Source organism: Corvus cornix, chromosome 7 (genome assembly GCF_000738735.6).
Source record: "Corvus cornix cornix isolate S_Up_H32 chromosome 7, ASM73873v5, whole genome shotgun sequence".
Lineage (NCBI taxonomy): Eukaryota > Metazoa > Chordata > Aves > Passeriformes > Corvidae > Corvus > Corvus cornix.
The window spans coordinates 26,740,748-26,764,059 of record NC_046337.1 but is presented as its reverse complement, the minus strand read 5'-3'; the positions used below and the strand labels follow the sequence as shown (position 1 = coordinate 26,764,059).

The 23,312-nt window shown below is 41.4% G+C and overlaps 1 protein-coding gene across 5 annotated transcripts in view; it reads left to right on the top strand.

The window, feature by feature from the left end:
* Positions 1-20,791, top strand: part of PLEKHM3 (pleckstrin homology domain containing M3) — an 85,041-nt gene extending 64,250 nt beyond the window's left edge. For all 5 annotated transcript variants that reach the window (XM_019290566.2, XM_039555103.1, XM_010406637.3 and 2 more), the window contains 2 exons: positions 1,991-2,148; positions 14,347-20,791. In XM_019290566.2, coding sequence (XP_019146111.1) covers positions 1,991-2,148; positions 14,347-14,524 — 336 coding nt within the window. In that variant the 3' untranslated portion in view covers positions 14,525-20,791. The remainder of the gene's footprint in view (positions 1-1,990; positions 2,149-14,346) is intronic.
* The last annotated feature ends 2,521 nt before the right edge of the window (positions 20,792-23,312 follow it).

Genomic DNA, 23,312 nt, shown 5'->3' with positions numbered 1-23,312 from the left:
ACATTAGCTCAGATTTAGAGAGTTTGTTTGCAGTGTTTCTTTAGCCTGGCATTTTAAGCTGAGCACTTGTGGCCTGAGGTGGCTGCTATAGCGCAAAAATTCTCTGGAAAATTTGTATGCATTGTGGTTTATTTATTATCTTTGTACATGTATTTCGTCTATTAGTGCCTAAAGTGAGTTTTTGGAGGGTGATTGTAGCCTTATCACTAGCTGGGTGGCTTCACTCTTGCTTTCTTTCTGTTTATTGAATATTGTCAACTTCTGTGTCTTTCCCCTACTCTCAGCTTGTGTGGCTTTCAGACCCTCTGTAACTGTGGAGTCTGCAAGCAAAATATTTCTTCCTTCAAAGTGAAAAACAAACCCCAGCCTAGGGGTGCTAAATTAACTTCTGACCATCTGTTAGAAGGTTAGCAGTATCACTACCTTGAACTATGGCTTCATTTTCATATTTCATGCAGCAGCTTCTCTGCATTGTTTATATTGTGGTTGAAGGGGATCTTCCTATACCAGGATGCAATAGGAACGTCATTTTTCCTCTGACATGAGCAGATGTCCTATCTGCAGTAGTAGCAATAACATTGCTGCTTCCTGTTGTTGCAGGTGTTGTTAGCAGGCTGGAGCTGAAGGCAAAGAAGGGGCACATTTCAGCCCATGCCATTCCATGCCATCAACACCAGTACTCCCCATGCACCTCCTTTTCCAGGTGTACTTGTTAGTAGTGGCTTTCTTGGCTAGTGGGCAGGAAGTTGCCCTGGAACACAAATTTATTTCCTTACTACCTGGCATTTGCTTCCAGACTCTCTGTTGTTCTTCTCTGCCTTGATGTCTCTGCTTTCTCTAGATTTGTTTACACTAAACCCAAATTACAAGTGGTGTGTTACCGTATTTGGGGAAGGGATGCCTGAACTGAGTCTGACACTCTTTTGAGTGTAAAACTCCCCACTCTTGGGTTTCAGGGCACAACCCTGTGCAAGTCTTCAGTCAGCAATTACTACATTCTTTTTCCTTTTAACAGGAGGTTGCTATCAAATCCCATGACACATTTCTATCACTAATCTGGCAAGCTGCCATTCAGACCACAGGAAGCCCCGGAGAGAAGAATATACACTTAGGGCCTTATTCCATCTTCATTATTCCCTACAGCAGCAGAATTCCTTAAAGTCTCTAGAAGTTTGATCTGAATGGAAAGTATTTTGCCTGAATAGCACCCCTTATTGGGGCATTGTCTCCAAGTCACAAATTTAGATGAGTGTTGTGATTAGCAGTTTAATGTATATGGCTTGGCCATTTTTTCCACACCAACACAAGGAGTGCTAATCACTTCTAATGGTCTAGCAGGATTCTCTGGGACTTCTTGATTTGAGAACTGGGCAGTAAAGGTAAAAAAAAACCCAAAACAACAAAAACAGTTCCTCTTCAAGACTTTAGCTAAGAAGTTACTCATTTTGGCAAGGAGCAGAACATTATATTTGAATGGTTTTCAATGGGAACCACAGTCCTACTAAAGGACTAAAGCCAGGACTCTGTTCACAAAATACATGCAAGAAACTTGTACTTTGGAGGAAAAGAAACAAAAACAAAACTGCAATACGTGCATAAAAAGTAAAAAGAAGGGAAAATTGTAAGGCAGTGTTTGTAGCTGTCAGAGATAATGTGGAAGCCTTAAACTCCTTTCCTATTTACTTCTTTGTACCTTATTGTATGAATGCATCGTTGTACTTAAAATGACTACTAATGTTTTATATTATTGCCATGTAGAAACTTAGAAAGTGATAGTAAGTTACTTTTCATGTTCAGATCATTGTTGGATCATTGACTACTATTATCACTTGTGTTTCCATGGAGCTATAATTGTTGGGAAGTAACTTTCCTATTGTTTTAACCAACAGCACGTAGCTGTATTTCTGTAGTAATAAATACTATCTCAGTCCTTCAGGGCATTCTGGTTATTTCTAGGGGGGGTTCATTCAATATTGTCTTCTCATTCCAGGTTATTGAAGGAAAGCTGGCTCCTTTCTTGGGGAAGGTGATCAAGTTTGCCACCTCTCATGTGTACAGCTGCAGCCTTTGTAGCCAAAAGGGTTTCATCTGTGAGATTTGCAACAATGGAGAAATCCTTTACCCCTTTGAGGACATTTCTACAAGCAGGTACTCCAATGTGGTAATGTCAGTCATACATTTGATTTGAGTGTTAAAGCCTTGAGGATTCTCAGCCTCGTGACCTTTTATTTAAAGAATTAGGGACTAGATTCTGCTAATGCACATTTCTAGGCAGCTAGAGTAGATCACTGTTCCAGGGAGGCCACCATGAACAGACACGGAAACAAATGAGAAGTGCTACTTCCCAAAGCCCTATAAGTCTCAGAATAGCTGTTCAAAAAGGGAAGAGTCCCCAATGTCATCACACAGTGTGATTTATACAAAGTTCTTCTGAGTTTGCAAAGTGTCCTGAAAAGCCAAATGACTTCTCTGGAGTTATCACAGACATCTTTCTGTTCTCTGGTGCCACTGGGCCCATAATGTACTGGGATCATCCATTATAAAGCAATGACCATCTATTCTGAAGTGTCTTTCCCATGAAATGTTATGGCTAGTGCTCTGCTCTCTATCTGCTTATTCCTCTGTGCCTGTGTATGCAAGTTGGTTTTTTAATGACATTGCTCTTCTCAGGTGGCTACAAAGTTAGTATAAGTGTATGCCAGTCCTAAACTAAACAAAAGAAACTTTATTTCACATCATGTCGAGTACTGGATGCCAGGTCAGGGACAGGAGTCACATGGAAAACCTAGAAGCAAAATACAGGAAGCCAAAGCAGACTTGGCAACACAGCAGTGTTACTACTCTTTTTCAGTAGTGTCTTGGATTTTGAATAAAGGAGATACATTTTTTTCCATCCTTAACATAAAGACAGTATATCTGAGAGCACATCATTCCTCCACAGATAAGTATTTTTTGGACTGTTTGAAATACAGTCATTGTAATTTGTTCTCTAAAGTGTTCATTTGAAAGGGGGAAAAAATCAAGGACCCACTTTTGGAAACAATTGGGACCAGCCGATTAAAAGGGTTTGTTAAGAATCTGATTCCCTTGCATGCACAAAGATGTTAAATTACAAGTAACCAAGGATTACTCTTAAGGGATTTTCAGTCTGATCTGAGTTTCAAAGATTGTTTGCACATTGTTTTTCCAGAGTCTTATTCTAAAAAATGTATTGACAAAGCAGTGGATAAAAGCTAAACAAGGTGTACAGCTGAGCTCTATAAACAATTTTAAAGAAAGAATGTATCTAGGGTGCATGATGAGATAGGCTGAGTTAAAAAGAAAGACTAAGGTGGCATAAAACATAAGATGTCTGTTGAGACTGCATAAAAGGCAATTGAAGATACTCCCAAAAGATTAATGAGAATGTGAAGGAACATTTGGGAAGGCAAGTTTACTTTAAAATTTGATTTGTCTGGGGGATTTTTAGTCACAAAAACATTATTGTGTGTATGGTTCCCCACCCTTCAGCTGAGATCAGACATACCTTGCAAATACAGAGTTTAAAACCTTCTGGAATCAAATAGAATTTGTCAGCAGCTCAAGGCAACAGAAGCTGCTCTAGCCCGTTTTTATGTGAATTAGAAGCCAGAAAGGACTTTGGTTCATGTTTCACAAATGTGAAGTTATGGTTGATGTCATGCCAAAGACAGTGGTCTTTGTTAATGGTTTTAATTAAAACACAATCAGCATGCAAGGTTCTCCAATATTTCTCTTTCTTATTTTGTCATTCTGCTTACTCCTTTTGTATTCCTGATAAGCGAACCTTGTTTTTATCCCCAGCATTTTTTATTTCCCTTCCTAGTTCGTTTTCTCATCTCAGTACTACACATGCACCTATGTGGAGCTAACCAGATTATTTCAGTTCCATATTTTTGCTCTGGAGGCAAGTTATGCCAACAGAAGAGCTTACACAGCTCCATCAGCTCCAAAGCAATGAGGGAGAAGGCCAGGTGGAGGGGTTTTGTGTTTGTTTCCATCTCTTGAAGATGCAAGAGTTTTCTGAAGCAGGTGTACAGACTGCTACAAAGACAAGCGTAAGGTGAGGAGGCTACTTAGAAATAGGGAGATGTACAGGGTAACCTGCAGCAAATGGAATGGCGAGTCCAAAAGGTTCATGTGAAGACTTGCAATTACACCTGAAAATTCTAATGATGTGTTCAGCTTTCCTTGTCAGAGCTCTGAGTAAACAGCTCAAATTTGTGATTTAGTTGTACTATTCTGAGTCCACAGTGTACAGAGATAATTGACTACAACTCCCTTTCCTCTGTCCTGGTTTTCTGGAATTGCTATCTACAGCAGAGTATTCATATTCTGTACACAGTACTGGACTGCCAGGTACCCTGGCTGAAGCTGGTGAGTTAAAGAGGAAAGAGCTGCTGAACTCCAAAGACCATGTTTTTCTTTTTGCATTTGAATGATTGTTCACTTTTGAGCTGTTAACTCTACCAGCAAACTGGGCTCTTAGGTTAGAAATATTCAAAAGCTGGTGCATGACAGCTTTTGCAGACTTCAGCTCTCTGCTGCATGTTTGAAAAGTGAAGCCTGCTTTTGTGTGTGTGTGTGTGTGTGTATGTGTGTATGTATGTCTGTGTTGAGCTGGCATTTGGTTTTTTGGCTACCTCCCTGACTTTTTTTGCTCTTTGGAGAGAAGAGTGACAGCTGTCAGAGTGGCCATTACAATTCCAAGGTGGCTCTCAGTTGGCTGTTATCTTTCCATTCTCATGGCCTCTTAGATCAGCTTTGAGGTGAAGAGATTGTTTCTCTCCAAAATATTCTCAGCAGTTTCTGGCGCAGTGTTCGACAGGAATTTATGAAGGATGGGTATTCTTTAGATAGGTACAGCTGAGAGAAAAAGAGGGCCCCTCTTGAGGGCTGGAGTTTCTCTTTGGTCTGGTTGTTTGCTTGAGAGTCATTTTTGTCAGTCCTTGGGCAAACAGAGTGAATACCTGGGTTATGCACTCCTCAGGGTTTGAATACACATATATTGCATACCCTTCTCTCGCTAATCAGTGTGACACATTCCTTTGTTGGCAAACGGTTCCAAAACAAACACAATTAGTTCACTTAATTAGTGGGTCTGTGGGCTGTGCTTGGCAGGCTCTTTACATCCCGCTCAACAATACAGCGCAACAGTTTGCTGCCCTGAATGTAAGGGTGGGCTCACAAAGTCATAAGCTTTCTAATGATATGTCCTTTCTCTGGCTTTTCTTGGGAGGTGGCCATTCTGCACAGATCTTAATGAAAGCTGTTATTCAGTAGTTAGACAATTTCTTAAAAATTGTCCCATCCTTTTGATGCCTCTTCCAGTCAGTTTGATTCTTCTGTCCCTCATTTCCCTCTTACCTGTCTTACCCGTATTTATATAATACTTAATCAGGGTTCTTTCAAAATTTCACCATTTCACCATGTTTTTGAAGGCCTTTAAATCATGAGAACTATATTTAAAGCCTCCTGAATTAATTGCACATTTCATGGACCAAATTTTCACCTAATGTGAACTCTCACAGCTCTGCTTTTGCTGGAGCTCTGGCAACTTAAACAAACTGAGCATCCACCTCCTATTTTATTTCTTGTATTAAATTTGCCCTGGGCTTAAATTTAGTGAGTAAACATATAAAATTACCATATTATATCACTTACTTTATATTTACAAGTGTTGTGCAATGACTTTAAATATCCTTGGCTGTAAATTGGCTTGTTAGAGCTATCGTTGCCTATTAGCAAGCAGGCACTTCCCCTCAAGTTGCTGATTTTGCTTGTTCTTCACTAATGTGGGGAAGAGTTTTTGTTTCTTTCTCCTAAAATTAAAAAAAAACCCAACAACCAAACAACAGAAGTGAAGTCTGTGTAGCCGCACAGCTGCCTATAATAGTGGCTGTATTTGTTTTATTACTTAGAACAATTTTTAACAGTTTTTAAATCTTAAGGAATACTGAGAAAATTACCTTTGGAATGAGAATATAATTCATTAAAACGTGTGTTCTGTCCCATCAGTTAATTAAGCATTTAATAATTGGCTATTCATTAATTTAATTAATGGCTATGATAAGATTATTTTCTGTTACCCAGTTGATAAAGTTTTGGTCTTACCTGAGTGTCATCATCCTAGTGATTACTTTCACAGGCAATTAAATTTGTTGTGTTTTGCTGGTAAAGTTACTTGGTTGTTAAGAACAATTTAGTCCATTCCTTTCCTTTTATGTGCTGACTGTGGATGTATGTAAACCATGGAGAGTTGCTCTTTTGTGTTCATATTCATTTATCAAGGCTAAATTGTTTTCACTTTACTAAGTTAATTTGTTCTGCTGCTCAGTTAAGACATGTAGACCTTTTAAGATACAAACCAGAAGACCCAAGTTTAAAATAGACTTGCCACAGAACAGGCTTGACTATATCAACCAGCTTGGATGCCTCCATAATCTTTGGCCACCATCCTGATAAGACCTGTGAATGTACTTTGCACATAGTGACAAGTCTTAATAAAGGCTCTGGGGCTGTGCATGCCAAAGTCTTTGCAAGGTTATGGCTTACTGTGTTATGGATGCTGTGTCACTGGGCAAATGCAACTTTGAGCATTTGGGAGAACGTTAAAGATAGATACTAGGGGGAGAGACTGAAATATGTACTGTACAGCATTTGCAGGAAATAACTTGGCACAGGTCAAAGGCATCACTCAAAGTACATAATTTTCCCTCTTGCTTTGATTGGTTTGTCTTATGCTAGAAAGCCTCTCCCCAACCCAGGCTCATCTGAGTTGTGCCAGTAGTTTAGTACCTAATTTTTGAAAGAGCTTAGCTTATCGGATGCTGATAGCTAGTTCAAAGCACTCTGAAGTGATCTGCTCAGCACTTCTCTGAGGAAGTGTGGGCACCTGAGTAGATGTTAAGTTCTCTTGGTAATTTAATTTATTGAATCTGTCAAAACTGATCAAAATCTTCTGGCCCAGATTGTCTTATTTTTGTTTGTTTATGTAAAAAGAAAACAATCAAATATACCAGCTTTTCCATCAAGTATTGTCTTTTGCAACTGAATTAGCTTTAAAGGTCGGTTTTACTTGCCTCCTGTCAGAGTGGTTTTTAACTAGAATGTTCAGCCTAAAGGCAGATACTTATTTCAAGTAGGAAAGTCTCTGCAGTGTTGCCTTGTGCTCTTCCCTGCTGGCTGGACATGGCAACTATCTTGCTTACACTTTCTATTTTGCAGCTTCCTTACTGTGCCTTCTTTTTCACTCTAGATATTTCCAACTTGCCAGTCAAGACCTTTTAATTCTTTCTTCTTCTTTCTCATGCAAGATAGACTTCTTTGTCTCCCAAATATGGTTCCTTGAAGCTTTTTAGCCCATTAAAGCCAACACTGTCAACTCTTAAGTGCTCAGAAATTCTAAGATCACCTTATGAATTTGTTGTTTATATATGTACTTTACTTCTTTAAATGTTAAGTTTCTTTCTTCCACCTTGGATCCAGGTAGGCATGTCTTCAACCTTAATGCAGAGTTGTAAAGTGTTTTCTTTTATGAAAAGCAAAATCCTGGCTTAGTCACAGGATTTTTGGACTTGAGACTTACAGAAAAATACAAAGTGATAGAATCAAATTATAATAGTGGAGGGCAATATGTTAATATTACTGTTAGTAGTATTGTCAGACTCTGCTTTTAAATCTTCAACCCCCACTTTGTGAATACAGTTTGTTAATAATAGGAGAGGTAGAGGGGTGCAGTGCAGTTTGTGGTGTGGCAGTTGTGGAGGCAGAGGATATGTGCCTGAGCAATGTAAACACCTGAATTTCTGTGGCATTTCAGCCTCTCCAGTGCTTTTCAAGTAATGGATCTATCATGTGTAGGGCTTTTCTGTGCTCCAGAGTAACTCAACTCCACTGGCGGACGTGTAATCTCATGAGTTTCAAATTAAAAGTTTTAATACTGATTTTAGTGTCCCTTCACTGATTTCTTAGGAACTGCTGTTTACAGGTCACATTACTTGGCTTGGGATATCTCTGAGCTTAACTCGCCGAGCACAGTACTGAGGTCAATAGTCAGTCCTTAGTTCTCCTGCTTGGATGCAAGTATGGAAATATATGTAGATAATATAGCATAAATCCCTGAACCCACAGCTGGGAAGAAGCTGAGGACAGGCTTCCCTCCATAATCAGGAGTGACACAGCTTTGCCAAGAGGGCTCTGGGAGCTGCAGGATCCCATTGCTCCTGCTGCTATGTCCAGTGCAATATCTCAGCCTGTGCACACCCCTGTAGGAGGAGAGCAGGTAGTTAAATCAAGCTGTTCTTGTTCAGCCCTGGCCTGTAGCAAGTTGTTCTGTGAGCACCCAAAATGAAGGCCTGCTTTGCCATTTCTCTGGATGTAACAATGGAAGAGTTGACACTGAAGCTCCCCTTCCCTGGAGCAGCACTGGTGGTTTTCCCTCCCCTCCAGAGCTTCCCACTTTTCCCCTCACTTGTGAGGCATTAATATCTCTGAGCACTTTGCACATCTGCTGGATGCAGTTGACCTTGGCAGTGGGTGCTGGCATGACAGGATGAGGGGCATGAGATGGCACAGATGGGTGAGCCAGGATGGGGGTTTATTCACCCATCTTCCCTGCTTCTTCAGTGCTTCTTCAGCATCTCAGTCTAGCCCATGCTGCATAAAAGGGAACAGACCCCGGTCCAGCAGTTTTCATGCTGGGTGGTGTGTCCTTTGGCCATCCTGGGGTGGCATTACTAGAGCAGCAGGGGTGGTGGTGTTCACAGACACCATGTGTGTTTAGACTGGTCCCTGCAGCTGCTCTGGAGGTGCAAGCCATGGGTGCTGTACTTGGTGAGTCCCACCAGTGCAGTCTGGTGGTCACTGTACACCCCTTGCTGGCTGCCCTCTCTAAGCAGCTCATCCCTCTGCGTTGGTTCCCCCAGCACATCAGCTGCTTTCTGTTGTTTCTGTACCCTCCGGGGCCAGCCCGGGACCCAGTCATGCCATTATAAACAAGGAGTGTCTTCAGGCTCTGCTGGCTTATCAAGGGTGACCCCTTTCTGATGAGCAGGTGGATGGAAAGGAAAACTATGACTGTGCTTTGAATCACGACCAGTTCCCTGAACACTGAATTAATAATTTAGAGTGAATTTCAGATATATAATAACTTGAGGGACTGGGTAGTGGGCTCTTCCTTGTTTTCTGCTTCAGAGGCAAAGTTTTCAAAACCAAGTCTGAAAAGTATTAACAGTTTTTAAGTACAGTATATAAAAAACCCCGTAGCTATGTCTAGTAGAGGCCGTGTCTGTCATACAAGGTATTACCGTAACAAGCTCCTTATAGGGACAAATCAATGTCATGTTAGTGCCAGCTTTCTTCCATTCATTTACTATGTGGGCATCCCTCCCTAGGCAGGCTCCTTGCATTGGTTTCTAGGCAACTGGAATAATATTGCTGCACGTGTGTGTCAGGCATTGATTGCCTTTGGGGCTTTTTTTGTGTTGTAAGTGAACACAGGCTAGTCCTTTTTCCTTTTCTTTGTGTTCTGCTAAAGGCTCAGATTTTTGAAGGGCCCGTCTGTGATAGTCACAGCTGAACAATTCAGAAATACTTGCAGACAGGCAGGTATGTGTAGTGTGGGATGGTAATCATGCTGGAATCCCCAGGCAATGCTTACTTCAGCTAGTGTGGTTTGCTCTTCTGAGTTTTTTAATAGGCAAGTTACAGGTGATTTAGTGTTTTGGATGCTTGGTGAAGGTTTAGCATCATCTAAGGAAAACATAATGAACAACCTCATTTAATCCTGTTTTTACTCTGCATGGTGGGAAAGAAGATATTGAAGAATTTAGTCAGTGAAGGGTTTGGCCCTAAATCAATCCGTGCTGAAGTTCATTTCAAGGGATTACTCACTTGACCAAATGTGTGCAAGGTCTGGCACAAGGGAAGTGAATTTTTTAAATGAAAAAATGAAAGCTAATATATAAAATTACAAAAGAAGGGGTGGTGGGTGAATATGGCACTGCAGTGAGACAGGGGAGCTCTTTGCCCTTCTCAGGTCTGCTAGGAGCCCCTGGCTGACCTTGAGCCAAGCCAGTTCACCTCTTGCTTCCCGTTGTGAGGTGGGAATGGTGGTATACCTGGTACAGCCAGTTAGGTACAGCCCATGTGCATGGGACTGAAGGCATCCTAATAAACCTTCTTGGTTCCAGCAGCTTTATCCCGACACAGTCCCACTGGTAAGTCTGTCAGCCAGTAAGGTTCCTAGAAGACAAAAACCCTGTCTGTCAGATGACATCCTGGGCCACCTGTTGATCACCCCTGCTTTATTTTGTCTGTTTAAGGTGAAAGGTCTTTGAGGCCTCTTTGTGTTGTACCCACCACTTCGGGCACCTGATTCTGCTCAGGGGCACTTAAAGATGGTGCAGTACAGAGGAGAAACATGAGCATAATCAATTGGTCGTGCAGCATCTAGAATTACTTGAGCCATAATCCTGTGAAAAATAGGTGGGAAGCATGAGAAGAACATGCCAAAATTTACAATTTACTAAATATTGATATGTTTCAAATGCCCAGACTTAATGGGAGATACTAACATTGGCATTTTCTCAGCATACAAGGAATGATTATATGCTTTTAATGTAGAAAGGCTTTTCTTTTGTAACTAGTAATGATAATAATAAGAGCATTATAATGCCTGTCTGGCTGTGGAGAGCTTTGCCCTTTCTCTTACACTTCCCAGTGCAATAGAAATTGTTTAGAGGATTGAATAATTCTCTGCATTTTTTTTTTACTCTGCACAAGTAAAACTTCCTTAAAACATAAAACACCCCCTAAAGTCTCAACAGAAACTGAGTTAGGTCGGGAAAGAGGGGAAAAAAAGAGAAAACACCAAAATAGAGAGGAAGCTATTTCACCTGCCTTCTTAGAAGACTACAAGTCTGCGTGAAAACAACATGCACTGTTCACTAAGTCTTCAAATACGGATTGAAAAATAGCAAGATGCTATTAATGTGCAGTGTCACAATATCATTCATTAAAGAAGGAAACATGAAAGGCCTGAATGGCTATGGGCTCATCAGCTTATTATCAGTGGTGAATAGCATTCTCACAAAGGATGTAGGGACTTCTTGGCCTCTAGACAAAGAATAAGTCAGGATTCAGAAATAGCACCTGAATTGTGAATTACTTATGACAACAACAAGGGTTAAGGAAAAGATAAGTAAGTGTAGTGAACTATTAAGTGAGCCTTTTATAGGCTACAAAATATATTTTATTCCTCCAGAGAAAATAATTTTTATATATATTGAGGCTTGAAAACAACAAAAAACCCCATGAAATTCACATATGGAGATAAAATTCGATCTCAAGATTATCTAGGAAGCAATCTGTTTGTAATACTCTAAAAAGGAATATAATGTTGGTGCAGTTTTTGGTATCACTGGAGAATTTCTCGCAGTGAGATTAGAAATGGTCAACCAGTCGGCATTCCAGGGGCAGTTAAGACTGACTGTATTTGATATGAGGAAAAATAAAGGTGTGTAGGTGGCTTGGGGTTGTATAGCTCCACCACTTTAAAAAGAGTAACTTGCCAGTTGTCACAAAAGCAGAGCAAGATCAACATTGCCCCCCTGCCCTGGTGACCTTTTTTGTCAGTGAGGGGGACACAAGCATGCAGTGAAGGCTGATATCGGTGTCCTCTCTACTTGTTCCCGTGCAGAGCTAGAGGCAGCTTTGTTCTCCAAGTCAGAGCACCCTTCCTCCAGGCTGCTGCTTTGTTGTCATCTGCACCCCTTGGCTGAGCACCCCTGGGCTCAGCCTTCACCAGAGAAGGCAGAAAATAAGTCTTCAGAGCAGCAATCAGGGGTGGGGGCACCAGAATGGACCAACCATGGCAGCAGTGGGTGCTGGTGCAGTGACTGTGAGCTCAGGGCTGGCTGGCTGGCTGCTCTGCCTCTGCTTAGTGCCTGACAGTGTGGGGTCCTGGGCAGAGCTTCAGCTACTGCACCAGCTCTAATGAATAACAGTTCAGACAGTTTTTCTCTCTGTTTTGATTCTGAACGATGGGAAAAATGTTTGTTAATCTTTTCCACTGAGCTTATTTCTGAAAAATGAATTCATATTAATTTGAACACCATCAGTCTTTGTTTGCTCTGCTGATTGCCTTTGACTTGAGAGAGCAGGTGTGCTGGCTCCTCTCTCATCCTGCTCAATCCATTTCAGCAGCAACTTCTGATAGGTTTTGTCATTTCCATGCCTGCTGTAGAGAAATATTGGGCTAGCATAGGGAGTGGCGATGCGAGAGCTCAAAATTACACTCCTCATCAATCATTACCCTCTAGCAACTTCCAGGGCACTGTAAACTGCTGACTAACAAGGGAGAATTAGCTTGATAAAATCGCCATTAGTGTCAGTTCAGAGTGGTGTAAAGTTTTAAAGACACTGCTGTCTTCTGTCTCTTCTTTGCCCATTAGTGTGTCTGTTTGTGGAGATCCCAACCCAGCAAAGCACGTAAGCACACTTAATGGAAGGCAGATCGTTAATCGCAAAGAAATCACTGGGATATGAGTCCTAAGCATGTGTTCATGTGCTTCAGTGAATAAGGGCAATAACACACACTCTCTGAGCTCAGAAATTGTAAATGGCTCTGTGCGAGCTGGTTTCTTGATTCAAAACCAGATTTAGACTCTGTAGCTGGACTGAGAAATACAACAGTCAAGTTTTACTGCAAGAGAGCATGGAAGCCAGTAGATACACTGCTTTATACTTAGCCTCATTCACCTTCCTTTTCTTACTCATATTTGAGTTATCAGTTTATGCTAGTTAGAAATGCGCCTCCTTAAATCTCTGCACAGCCTTCTCAAAGCTCTGCAGTTACTAAAATTTAGGCCGTGTTTGGACCCATGCATAAAACTTCAAGTGCAGCCAGACCAAGAACAGTTTTTTTAAAAGTTACAGGTGAGATGCAGCTGATAAGCTAACAGGTTCTGTTAGCTTATGGACTTCTCTCAGTATTGTCAAACCGCATGCCCAATACTGTAGTTGGCATTATGGCTTCTCAATTTTTGGGGGTTTCTTCATGGTTTCAATTTTTCTTCACAGTCTTGAAGACAAGAACCTTACTTCTATGAAAAATAGGTTCAAAGCAAACCAACAAAAAACCCCACTAAAGTTATAACAATGGACACTTGGACTCTCATATACAATAGCTACAAGAAAGGGGAAAAAAAGTGCAAGGCATTTCAAGATGTCTTACAGAATCACCAAGGGTGACCAGAAATCCCTTATTTGAGTTTCAGAATTGCTCTAAAGTTTGATGTTTTGTTGCTTTTATTATTTGATTATCCAACTGAAATCTAAGACGTTTCACCTCTGACAGTCCTCCTTTTACTTTTTCCTTTGGTTACAAAGCTGTAGCAACTTAACTCATCACTACAGATAGTTATTTGCATTGAAAGGCTGAGAATGTCCAATTGTTTAGTTGTAGCCCACTCAGGATTGCCAGATACTTCATTGCTCAACATCCATCTGCAACTGGGGCTTGATCTGCTGTGACATTAAGTTCATTGCCTCACAGTGCCCTGAAAGTAAACCAGTCATCTTGTTTGAGCAGTTGATTTGTTTGAAGTCTTAATGTCACATTTGAGAACAGAATAGCACAGCTTTGAATGCCAGAAGCATAGCTCAGTGTGTTGATCAATTGATCAACATAGATCAGTTGTGTTGATCTAGTCCAGTCTTCCACAGGACACAGAGCAGACAATATCACCTACTTCTGTATCATTTTCCACTTTGTGAAATGACAGCTTCTCCTGCTGTTGCAGTGGACTGTTCTTTACTCTTTCCAGAACAGCTGACCACTGGAGCTTCAGTGAGGAATATGTCATATCATGACTGTTGCAAATCACAGACTCCGTTTCTGCAAATGCTAAAATATACCGTATTGGAAAATAATATTGTTACTCCTCATTTACAAATCAAAGCAAGACTTGTCTTTCATAAAACAAAGTTGATGTCTTTTCAGTGATAGACCTGAATACTAGTTACTAAGAAGGTAAGTTTTAATCCTTCTAAAAATTTGTTTGTGAAGTAGAAGTGCTGGGACAGATTCTCAGCAACTGCAAAATGGATGCAAGTCAACTTATTTTAGTGGTCCTGAGTAGCTTTACACCAGCAGAGGTGTGGGCATGCCAGTGTATTTTACAATGCCACTCTTATGAAGCATAATGCTCTTTGAGCTCCCAGAATGATTTCAAGGCATACCTACTGCCCTCAGCCCACGTGAAGCCTGTTGCATGCTCTGGTCCTATTTTGTGATTCAATTTTGACACTGATTTGTGTTTGCAGGTGTGAAAGCTGTGGTGCTGTCTTCCACTCTGAGTGCAAAGTGAAGGCTGTACCATGCCCCAAGTGTGTGCGTAAAGAATTGCAGAAGAAGCAGAAATCCTTCTGGAGGCAGCTGAATATGGACGAGAACTTTGAAGAGTCTTGCAACATGTTTGAATTGTCGTATCAGAACACATGAGTTCCTTGAGGCAGTGGCCAGCCTGAAGAGAATCCCTCTCCCAGCTGCCAGCTCAAGCAAATTCTCAGCTTAGACAGGCAGAAATTTTTTTGAAAAATACTACCTGACCTTCTTCATCTGTGAACAAGAGCTGCCAAAGTGGCCATAAAGCCTTGTTGGCTTTGAAATACCAATGGCGGAACTGCACTGAAGTCCAGCCGTTAGCTCTCATACAAAATGTGGTTTACGTGAAATGCTTTAGGTCTAGCTAATTAAGTACCCAACTTTCTTTTCCACCTCTGGAGAAGACTTTATCTCAAGGCAGAAAATACTTGCTGCCATGACTGCATTATTTTTTATGTTGTTCATTTAGAATTGATGAATCATCTACTTATTTATATGTATTATTTATTTATTAGTAGCCTTGGCAGGGGTTCTGGTGAGGTGTTTCACAGAACCCAATAGAGCAGGAATTAATTTAAATCCACTGTCCCCTTCTGTTATGGGCATGTGGTTCCATTTCCTCATGTTTTCAGAGAACTATCTTAAAGGATCAGTACATTTACATTTTAGAGGATCTCCTTGCCAAGGAGAAAGGATCTCCGATCAAACTTTACTCGGGGTGCTTACAAACGTAAGATGCAGAATAATTCCTTCAGTTATGTTTATACATTTATAACCACCCCAGTGAACTACTTCATATTCAGATAAGCATGGGACTTGCTATTCTTTTTGTTCAGGCTGGGAATATCAGTTCAGCTCTGTCACTGAAGTCCGTTGAGATTTACACTGGTCACTCTTGATTTATGGGAGGCCGTGTCCTCATCCGTAGTAACGTGATGTTGGTTCTCCTCCTTCCAGTCTGAAACTTTAAGGCATTTTAAATGTTCACATTGGTTTTCTTTTTATTTCATGAAGTTTACTTTAAATGTTTTTCTAATCTGAGCCTGTTAAACTGATAGTCAGGAAAGTGGTCTTGCCCATTTTAGTTAGAAAGTACCTCCAAAATTGTGAAACACTAGTTTGCTGTTTTCATGTGCAACTTGTGTCCTGCATTCTCTTTGAGCTCCAAGGCATTTATAGTTCTGTAATGACTTCTTCCATGGTGGAGAGTGAAGTTCCTCGAGGTATGATTCTGCTGCACACACCTGGAACACAGGGAAGTATTAAACACAGTAAATTATTTTGTAAAGGAAAGTACATGATGGATTTAACTGGGGAGGTGTGTGTCGTTACTGGCAGTATGTTTAATTCATGGCGAGTTCACCTTCAATGAGCAGTTAGATTGTCTTCCCCCATTTCACATTCTTAACTCTTTTTCACCCCCTGCAGTGATATGTGTATTACATACATATGAAAGCATTCATATATGTATACACACACACATTTATATACAGAAAGCAAATAATGGTTTCAGGAGAATAATGCCAGTTGCATGTGTCTTTTTCCTCTCCTCTCACATAGGTTTGTGAAAATACAGAATACTGATTTTTGCTTCCTATATAATCTGCAGACTGTTGTATTCAAGGCAGAAAGCAGTTTTGATTGTCGAAGCATCTCACTAATTGCTGAAGTATTTTAAATAAAAGAACAGGGTACATCATGCTTACATTAAAAGGTAAAATGCTACAATGAGTTGCCTTGTACTGGAATGTAAGTGGTTACCTTTTCCAGCTGCCAGTCAAAGAAAAAGTAACTTAATCTGAGCTTTCTCAAATTTGAGTGCAACTACTATATACATAGAAGCATGTTTATATCTGTACACATTAGACAACCAGTGCCTTTCCTTTCCAGAAATCCTTCTTTCATTGGGATTCTTTAGAAGGAAGTGAGGGTTTTTCCATGTTCTTGGCAAAGTGCTGTAGGGATTCCCATACTTAATAAACTTGATGAATCATGAACCTTTGTCACTAAAATTAATACTTCCCATACACAGTGGTGTCTCTGTCTCAGCTCACTGTTCCTCATGTGAAATGAGTTGCTTTTGGCTATCACCCTTAAAGGTATAATGTTCCTTGCAAATCCATTCCCATGCAAAGAATTCCCTGTGTGTTCAGAAATGCAAACACTGGGGAAGTATTGTAGAATTAGTCAGGCAAACAGGAACTGCACTGGTACTGGCTGAATAAACAGAACGCTCCCATGTTGTTCAGCTTGTGTCACTACAATTACTCCTGTGGCAAAGCCAGTAGCTCTGAAAGTGTCAGAATCTGGCAGATACTATTTTGAATTATCTGTAGACATAATGTTTGGTCATTAAAGAAAAAATGGTGGTGTTTTCATATCACCATGCTCTGGTATTTATGATACCTCACAGTGCTGTTCATGTCCAGCTCAGCTTAGAGAAGGCTGCTTGAGTGCACTGTCAAAAACCATATGGAGTCAAGGAATCAAGGTTCAGACACTGCAAACTATTAGTTACTTTGACAGATGGCCTATCTCCAAAGTACCAGTCATGTGGGTGGTTGGATACTGGAATTGAATTCTGGAATAACAACATAGACATCATGGGAGTCGCTCTGGGTTTGTACAGGTATTACAGAACAGTTTCTTCGCTAACAGAGATTTACAGGATAAAAATAGTATGATGTTGGCAAAACTGCTGAAATTAGCCATGGGTCTGAAACCACTGCCATTACCAATAGCATAGAGCAAAAGCATGTTATGATATTCTGTCAGTGCCCAGAGCTTTATGTAGAAGGATACTGTACAATACAGATCATGTTATTTGCTTTAAAATCCAATGTTGTTGTAAACCAGCTAGTTCCTAAAATGAATAGACATTCATTTCTACTTTGGAAAACTTTCACAGTAGCTCTAGGAGCAGGCTGTAATGTGAAAGATTATGTCCTCTCAGGGATGCCTAGCTCCTATCTAAAAATAGTTATTCCTCATGAATGGGTAAGATAAAGTATTCTGTCACCAATTTTTGTAAGCATAATGAAAGGCTTAATTCTGCCCTCAGTCGATTTTCTTGCAGGAGCCATCTGCAAGCAGGAGCCTCAGCCTGGGGTTCTGCAGGTGGTTTGGGTTTCAGACAGCGCTGTACCCTTGCATGGTTGTCTCTGCTGTACTAACAGTGCTCCGTGCTGGTCCCCACTGCTACTCCCTGCCCGTTCTGCAGCCCACAGCCTGCACGTGGCTCTGCTCTGCAGCCTTCTGGATGAGCATCAGCCGGTAAAGTTCCTGGGGTCTTTGCAGATTGCACGACTCTGTCTGCACCCCACCCCCACCCCAGGTGAAATTATGTATTAGTACTTCCAGTCTTGTCCTACCCACGCATGAAATAAATTGGAACAATGCTATTTCATTGTGAATCAATAATAAAATATGCTGTTTGTCTTCTTCAAAGAGAAGATGCTTTCATAGCTGACTGAGGAGGAATTGATCTGTTATGCAGTTACTGCTTTAGCATTTGTACAGAACTTACCAATGTAGAAATAGGATGCTTCACTGCAGTGGACTATAGCTTCACACTCTACAGGTACTTATATTTGTTAGCCTGGTATTATTTTAATCTAGGGCACTATAGAGATCCTTATTCAAGTCTTTTCCTCTTTAAGCTGACCATCTACCTTTCCTTTAATGGGAAGATGGGCCTACCTAGGGGATGCAAACTGCAGCTCTTTCTTTATTATCAATCTATGAAGAGAGAAATTTGTATTGCTTGTGTAGGAATCTTCCTATTTTTTTGGGGGGGTTTATTTTGTCTGTCTTATGTGGTGGAAAATGATGGGTTCATGATGTGACAAAACATCCTGGCTGGGACATATCAATATGAGCTCACTGCTGGGATTGATAAGAATTGGCAGGTGTGAGGGAAGATACTTTTTGGTGAGGAACTTAAGTTTTTCACAGTACTTCACAGGCTCTGATGGCCCCGTTAGGAGTGAATCATCAGGGTATCTCTAGAGCTCCTCTTGTCAAGGCTTCTCTTATTATTGGGATAGTGTGTGTATTATAATGGATTGATGATAATGTCCTGAAAGATTTTGTAGAAGAGCAGAGGATGTCTGTTTACAATGAAATGGGGAAGCTGCCCAGTTGAATTTTGCTTTCTAGCAACAGAAGCCACCGAATTTCCTAGGCTTCTCAAGGTCACTGCCTGGATTGCAGCTGACTCTTGATCTGTATAAAAGAAATTAATTGAATAATCATCACAATCTTCTCATTTTTTTTCTGCTGCTCAGCTGCAAGCCAGTCTCCCCTCTCTCTCCACTGTGTCCCTGTCCTTACTCACAGTACTGAGCCTATAGCCAGACTTGGAGCTTCATAGCTCATTGTGTAGCTTTTTGAACCGGTTGAGTCCAATCATTCTCTCCTTCATAATTTGCCTTCCAATTTTCCCTTCCCAGTAGGAGTGCCTTACAGTACTGTATATTAGCGTCTCTCTTCCTGTTTTGGATTTTCTGATTGCATCTGCTGTTGGATTAACTTGTAGACTTAAACTGAAACTCTCCTGTCGCTGTGCCTGCTCTTTGCAGGGGCAGCTGAGTAATCAGTTTGCTTGTTCTGCCCTCATGAAGTGAGCTCTACAGGCTGCATGTACCAGCTCTGAAGACACCATGCTGTGTGGGAACTCCTCACTTTTGCTCATTTTGGTGCCTTAAATTTTGAGAAGTGAGTAATTTTTTTAGAAATGCTCTGCCATGGTGCAACATGTTTGGCATTGGAGCTTGAAACCCTTGCTCATAACAGTTTCCATCTTGCTAGGAATGGTAACCATAAAATTTGTTTACTATCTATGCCTTGTGAGGGCATTATGAGAGAGGATAGCGTGGAGATGGTATTGGTTCTTAGTATGTGTATTTTTGAGACTCACTGGGCTGCTTAGCCCGAGATTGCAGTTGTGCAAGACCTTCAGAAGCAGTGCATATAATAATGTCAAGTACAGGGAATTAAAACAGGGTCAGGTCACATGCAGTTTTGCTCCTCCTGGAACCCCTGGCCAGTCCACACCACGTGGGCAGGGACTCCCATACAGTGCTGCCTTCTCACTTGCACAGCAGGGTCCAGTGCTGTGGGAGTGAAGACATTTCCTCAAAGCTCAATTTTAATGCAGCCTGGCTCCCAGAAGGCTGACCCAGTGAGGGTTTGGTCGTCCTTACCTTAGAGAGAAGGTTAATGAAATTTTAGCATTATTTGCTAAAGTATGTGGCACGTGTCAGCCTGGGCCACGTGTCCATAGTGACCGTGATCTTACAAGTCCACATTTGACACCAGTAGCAGGAATCCCATTTGACAACAGCAGTGCTGTTACTGCAGTTTAGCAATACAGTGAGGAGACAGTCTGGATAATAATGTGCAAAGTCCTTCTTTACCTGAAAAACCTGGTGTGGCCATGATGGCTTGAGTCATATCTTAAAATGCCAATTTCACCCAAATTTCTTAGGGTCGTCGTTAATCCAAATTGCAAAGATGCCACTTGTGGTCAGCATCAGAGATATCTAGGTCTGGAGAGCTATCAGCTGTGTAGGACCAAAGTGTATTAGACTTTGTGCACAAGTGTCAGTGGCTCAGTTGTTTATTTATTCCTGTCTAGTCCACATGTTAAACCAATATAAATCCTTGAATACACAGCATTGTTTTGGTGGAAAAAGGAATTGTTGATTCAGTTTTGCTTATGCACTTGTCTGCCAAGTTGATTTTGCTTATATTAAACTGTGCTTTCAGGCTGATTTTTAATCAATACCTGTGATAGCAAGTTACCTTAGTGATAGCAAGTCCCTGCTATACTTGAGGTAAGCAAAAGTAAGAATTCATGAGCAAAATTAAGTATTAAGTGATAAAGGCAGCTTCCAAATCAACTTCAGCTGAGGCAGTTAAAAGCCAGGGAAAGTCAGGTGTGAGCAGCAGAGCACAGTGGCTGATGTGGTCCCTGGCAGCCTGGGCTTTCCCTCCTGCCAGAGCACCAGCTCACCTGCACCACTTTCAGTGAATTTTAGCATTGCTGGCAGTGCACCCCGAGTTTTTGGAATACCATTATGTGTGTGTGCTACTCTGTTAACTTATTTGCAACATCATTATGTATGTTTCATTGTTCTTGTGTTTGCATTGTTGTTTTGGTTTTTTTTACTTTTGACAAGGATTTTTTTTTTAATTATCTGCAACTACTGGGCAATAGTCTTAATTTATTATTGATGTGTAATGATGTTATAATTTAAATCCATTGAGTTGAATTGCTTGTTGACACTTGAGCAGGGTTTATTTGGGTTCACTTGTGACTGCATCAGAGCACCAGTCCCTCCTGTATAAAGGCAACTCTCAATAAACACTAAAAAAATGTTACTCATCCTTTTTAATTTGCCTTCTGGTGGGTACGGTACCATGGGTAAGGCAATCTTTGAAAGAGTGATAGTTTTCTTAAAAATACTTCTCTGCTGGTTAAAGTCATCCAAATATAAGAAAATATGATACTTACGGTTCCCAGATCTCAGCCAGGAGGGTCTCTGGGGGTTTGGATTCCCAGGTAAATCTCGTGTTTTTGGAAAGCCACAAATTCCTAGACTTTTAATGGTGCTCCCAGGGGAGCTTACTGTGGCTTTGAGGCACCCTTGGATACAGAGCTCCTGGGAGGCTTGCAGGAGGAGCTGCCTACTGTGTGGCTGCCTTCTGCCAAAAGAGTCCAAGGTCAGGGCCTTGAACTCTAAGTGAGGGAGGCATCTCCCAGGTGGACTGAGGGGACCACTGAGGGGCTGGAAGGGCAGGATTTTTCCCATGTTACAAGGGTTTTCACACCAGTGGATGTAGGAGCAGGCATGGTTCTTGCTCTTGGTTATTTCTTCCAGTGCACCAGCTAAGGAGCTTCTGCCGCTCCTTGAATCTGGATTTGATGATTAGAGATTGCAGCACTGAGCTGTGGTGGAGTTCATGGGCCTAAACCCCCTGCCTGAGACTCCCCAGAGCATTCCACACCCAGCCCTATGCTCTGGCAGCTTTCAGAGAGAAGGATATTTCCCCTCCTTCACTATCTTCCTGCCCCTCCTCAGAAAGACCAGAAGTCCATCAGGAATGTCAGTCCTCTCTCCTGCAGGAACCTTTGGACTTCATCCCTGTGATGAAATCAGCCAAAAGCAATGAGTTAATGTTTGACCAGGACCACACAAGCTGCACAAGGAAACCATGTGCAAGACCTTCTCTTCATCCTTATTTGCTTTACAAGGCGAGCAAATTCTGCTATGACATCTCCTTCCCCTTGCACTGCCACGTCCCCTCCTCACTTCAGCCTGTAAGAGATGTGAAAAAGCATCCATGCAGGGCAGAGACATGGGGTCTTTGGAGCCCTGGAAAGAGCATGCCAATTCAAGCTCTAGCTCTTCTTTTAAAGTCAGGACAATTAATTTTTAAAAAGCTACCCTTGTAGTTCTCAGATCAAAATTAACAATATTTGGGTTAATATGTGAAACCGACTGGTTTTCTGAAAGAATGGAGCTAGCATCCTCCTTCTTTCCTTAGGGACTGAGGGGGACCTTCCAGGTCTGAGGCTTACCATACCTTTTCAGTGAAAGCACACTGAGGGCAAGTGAAAATATTCTGGGAGTGTGTGTACATAGCTCTGGACTGTCTTGTTAAAAAAGTTCTTGTTTAACTAAATACTTTCCAAAATAGTGGTCCCATCTAGAGGCCTGAGTACTACCACTATGAGAAGGTAGTGAAAAGCATCTCAGATAATCGTGTCACCATTAAAACCAGACAAAGTCTCCAAGACAAGCAGGAGTAAATTCCATCCATTTTAAGTGTAGACAAATATGAAACTTGGCATTGAAGCCTAAACATGCTAAAAAAAGTCATTCCATTGTTTATAGTAAGTGACTTCCAATTTTCTATAATTTAGTTCAAGGCATTAGCATTCATTTAGATATTAAAAATGAAGTTGTAAGGCTCATCTGGAAAGCAAGACAAGTAAGATAAGAGCTTGTGTTAAGGGCTGAACTTTCATTGACTTGAAAGTTCTTGGGTGTTTATCATGTAGGTGCAATATGATGCATTTGGAGGTAAATAAGAAGGAATTATTAGTAAAGTTAGGTACTGTTTAAAAATAAGAAAGTGCACGTTACTGAATCAGTGTAAGAAAAGTAATAGATGTAATCAGCATGACTGGAGCAGTTCAGTCCAAAGTGCTTTCCTAGCATTTAAGATTATAAATTAATCTTGTTTCTGACTGACACTGCAGGCAAATATCTGAAGTGCAGCAACAAAGTCATGAAACACAAGGAGTGTGCAGTTTTGGGGACCACAATATAAGAAAGACATTAGGCTATTAGAGAACATCCAAGGGGGGGTAACAAAGATGGTGAAGGGCCTTGAGGGGAAGCCATATGAGGAGTGACTGAGGTCACTTGGTCTGTTCAGCCTGGAGAAGAGGACATTGAGGGGAGATCTCACTGCAGTCACAACTTCCCTGTGAGGGGAAGAGGAGAGGCAGACACTCATCTCTTCTGTGCGATGACCAGTGACAGGACTTGAGGGAGTGGCCTGAAGTTGTGTCAGGGGAGGTTTAGGTTGGATACCAGAAAAAGGTTCTGCACCCAGAGGGTGGCTGGGCACTGGAACAGGCTCCCCAGGGAAGTGGTCACAGCACCAAGCCTGACAGAGCTCAAGAAGTGTTCGGACAATGCTCCCAGACACATGGTGTGACTCCTGGGGATGGTGCTGTGCAGGGCCAGCAGTTCAACTCCCTAATTCTTGTGGGTCCCTTCTAACTCAGTTTATTCTGTGATTCTGTGTCTCTTCCCCAGTTTGTACCTTCCCCTGCACTGATTTCTGGGAGGAGGGGTACAAATGCCCACAAAAGCAAGGCTAGTGTGGA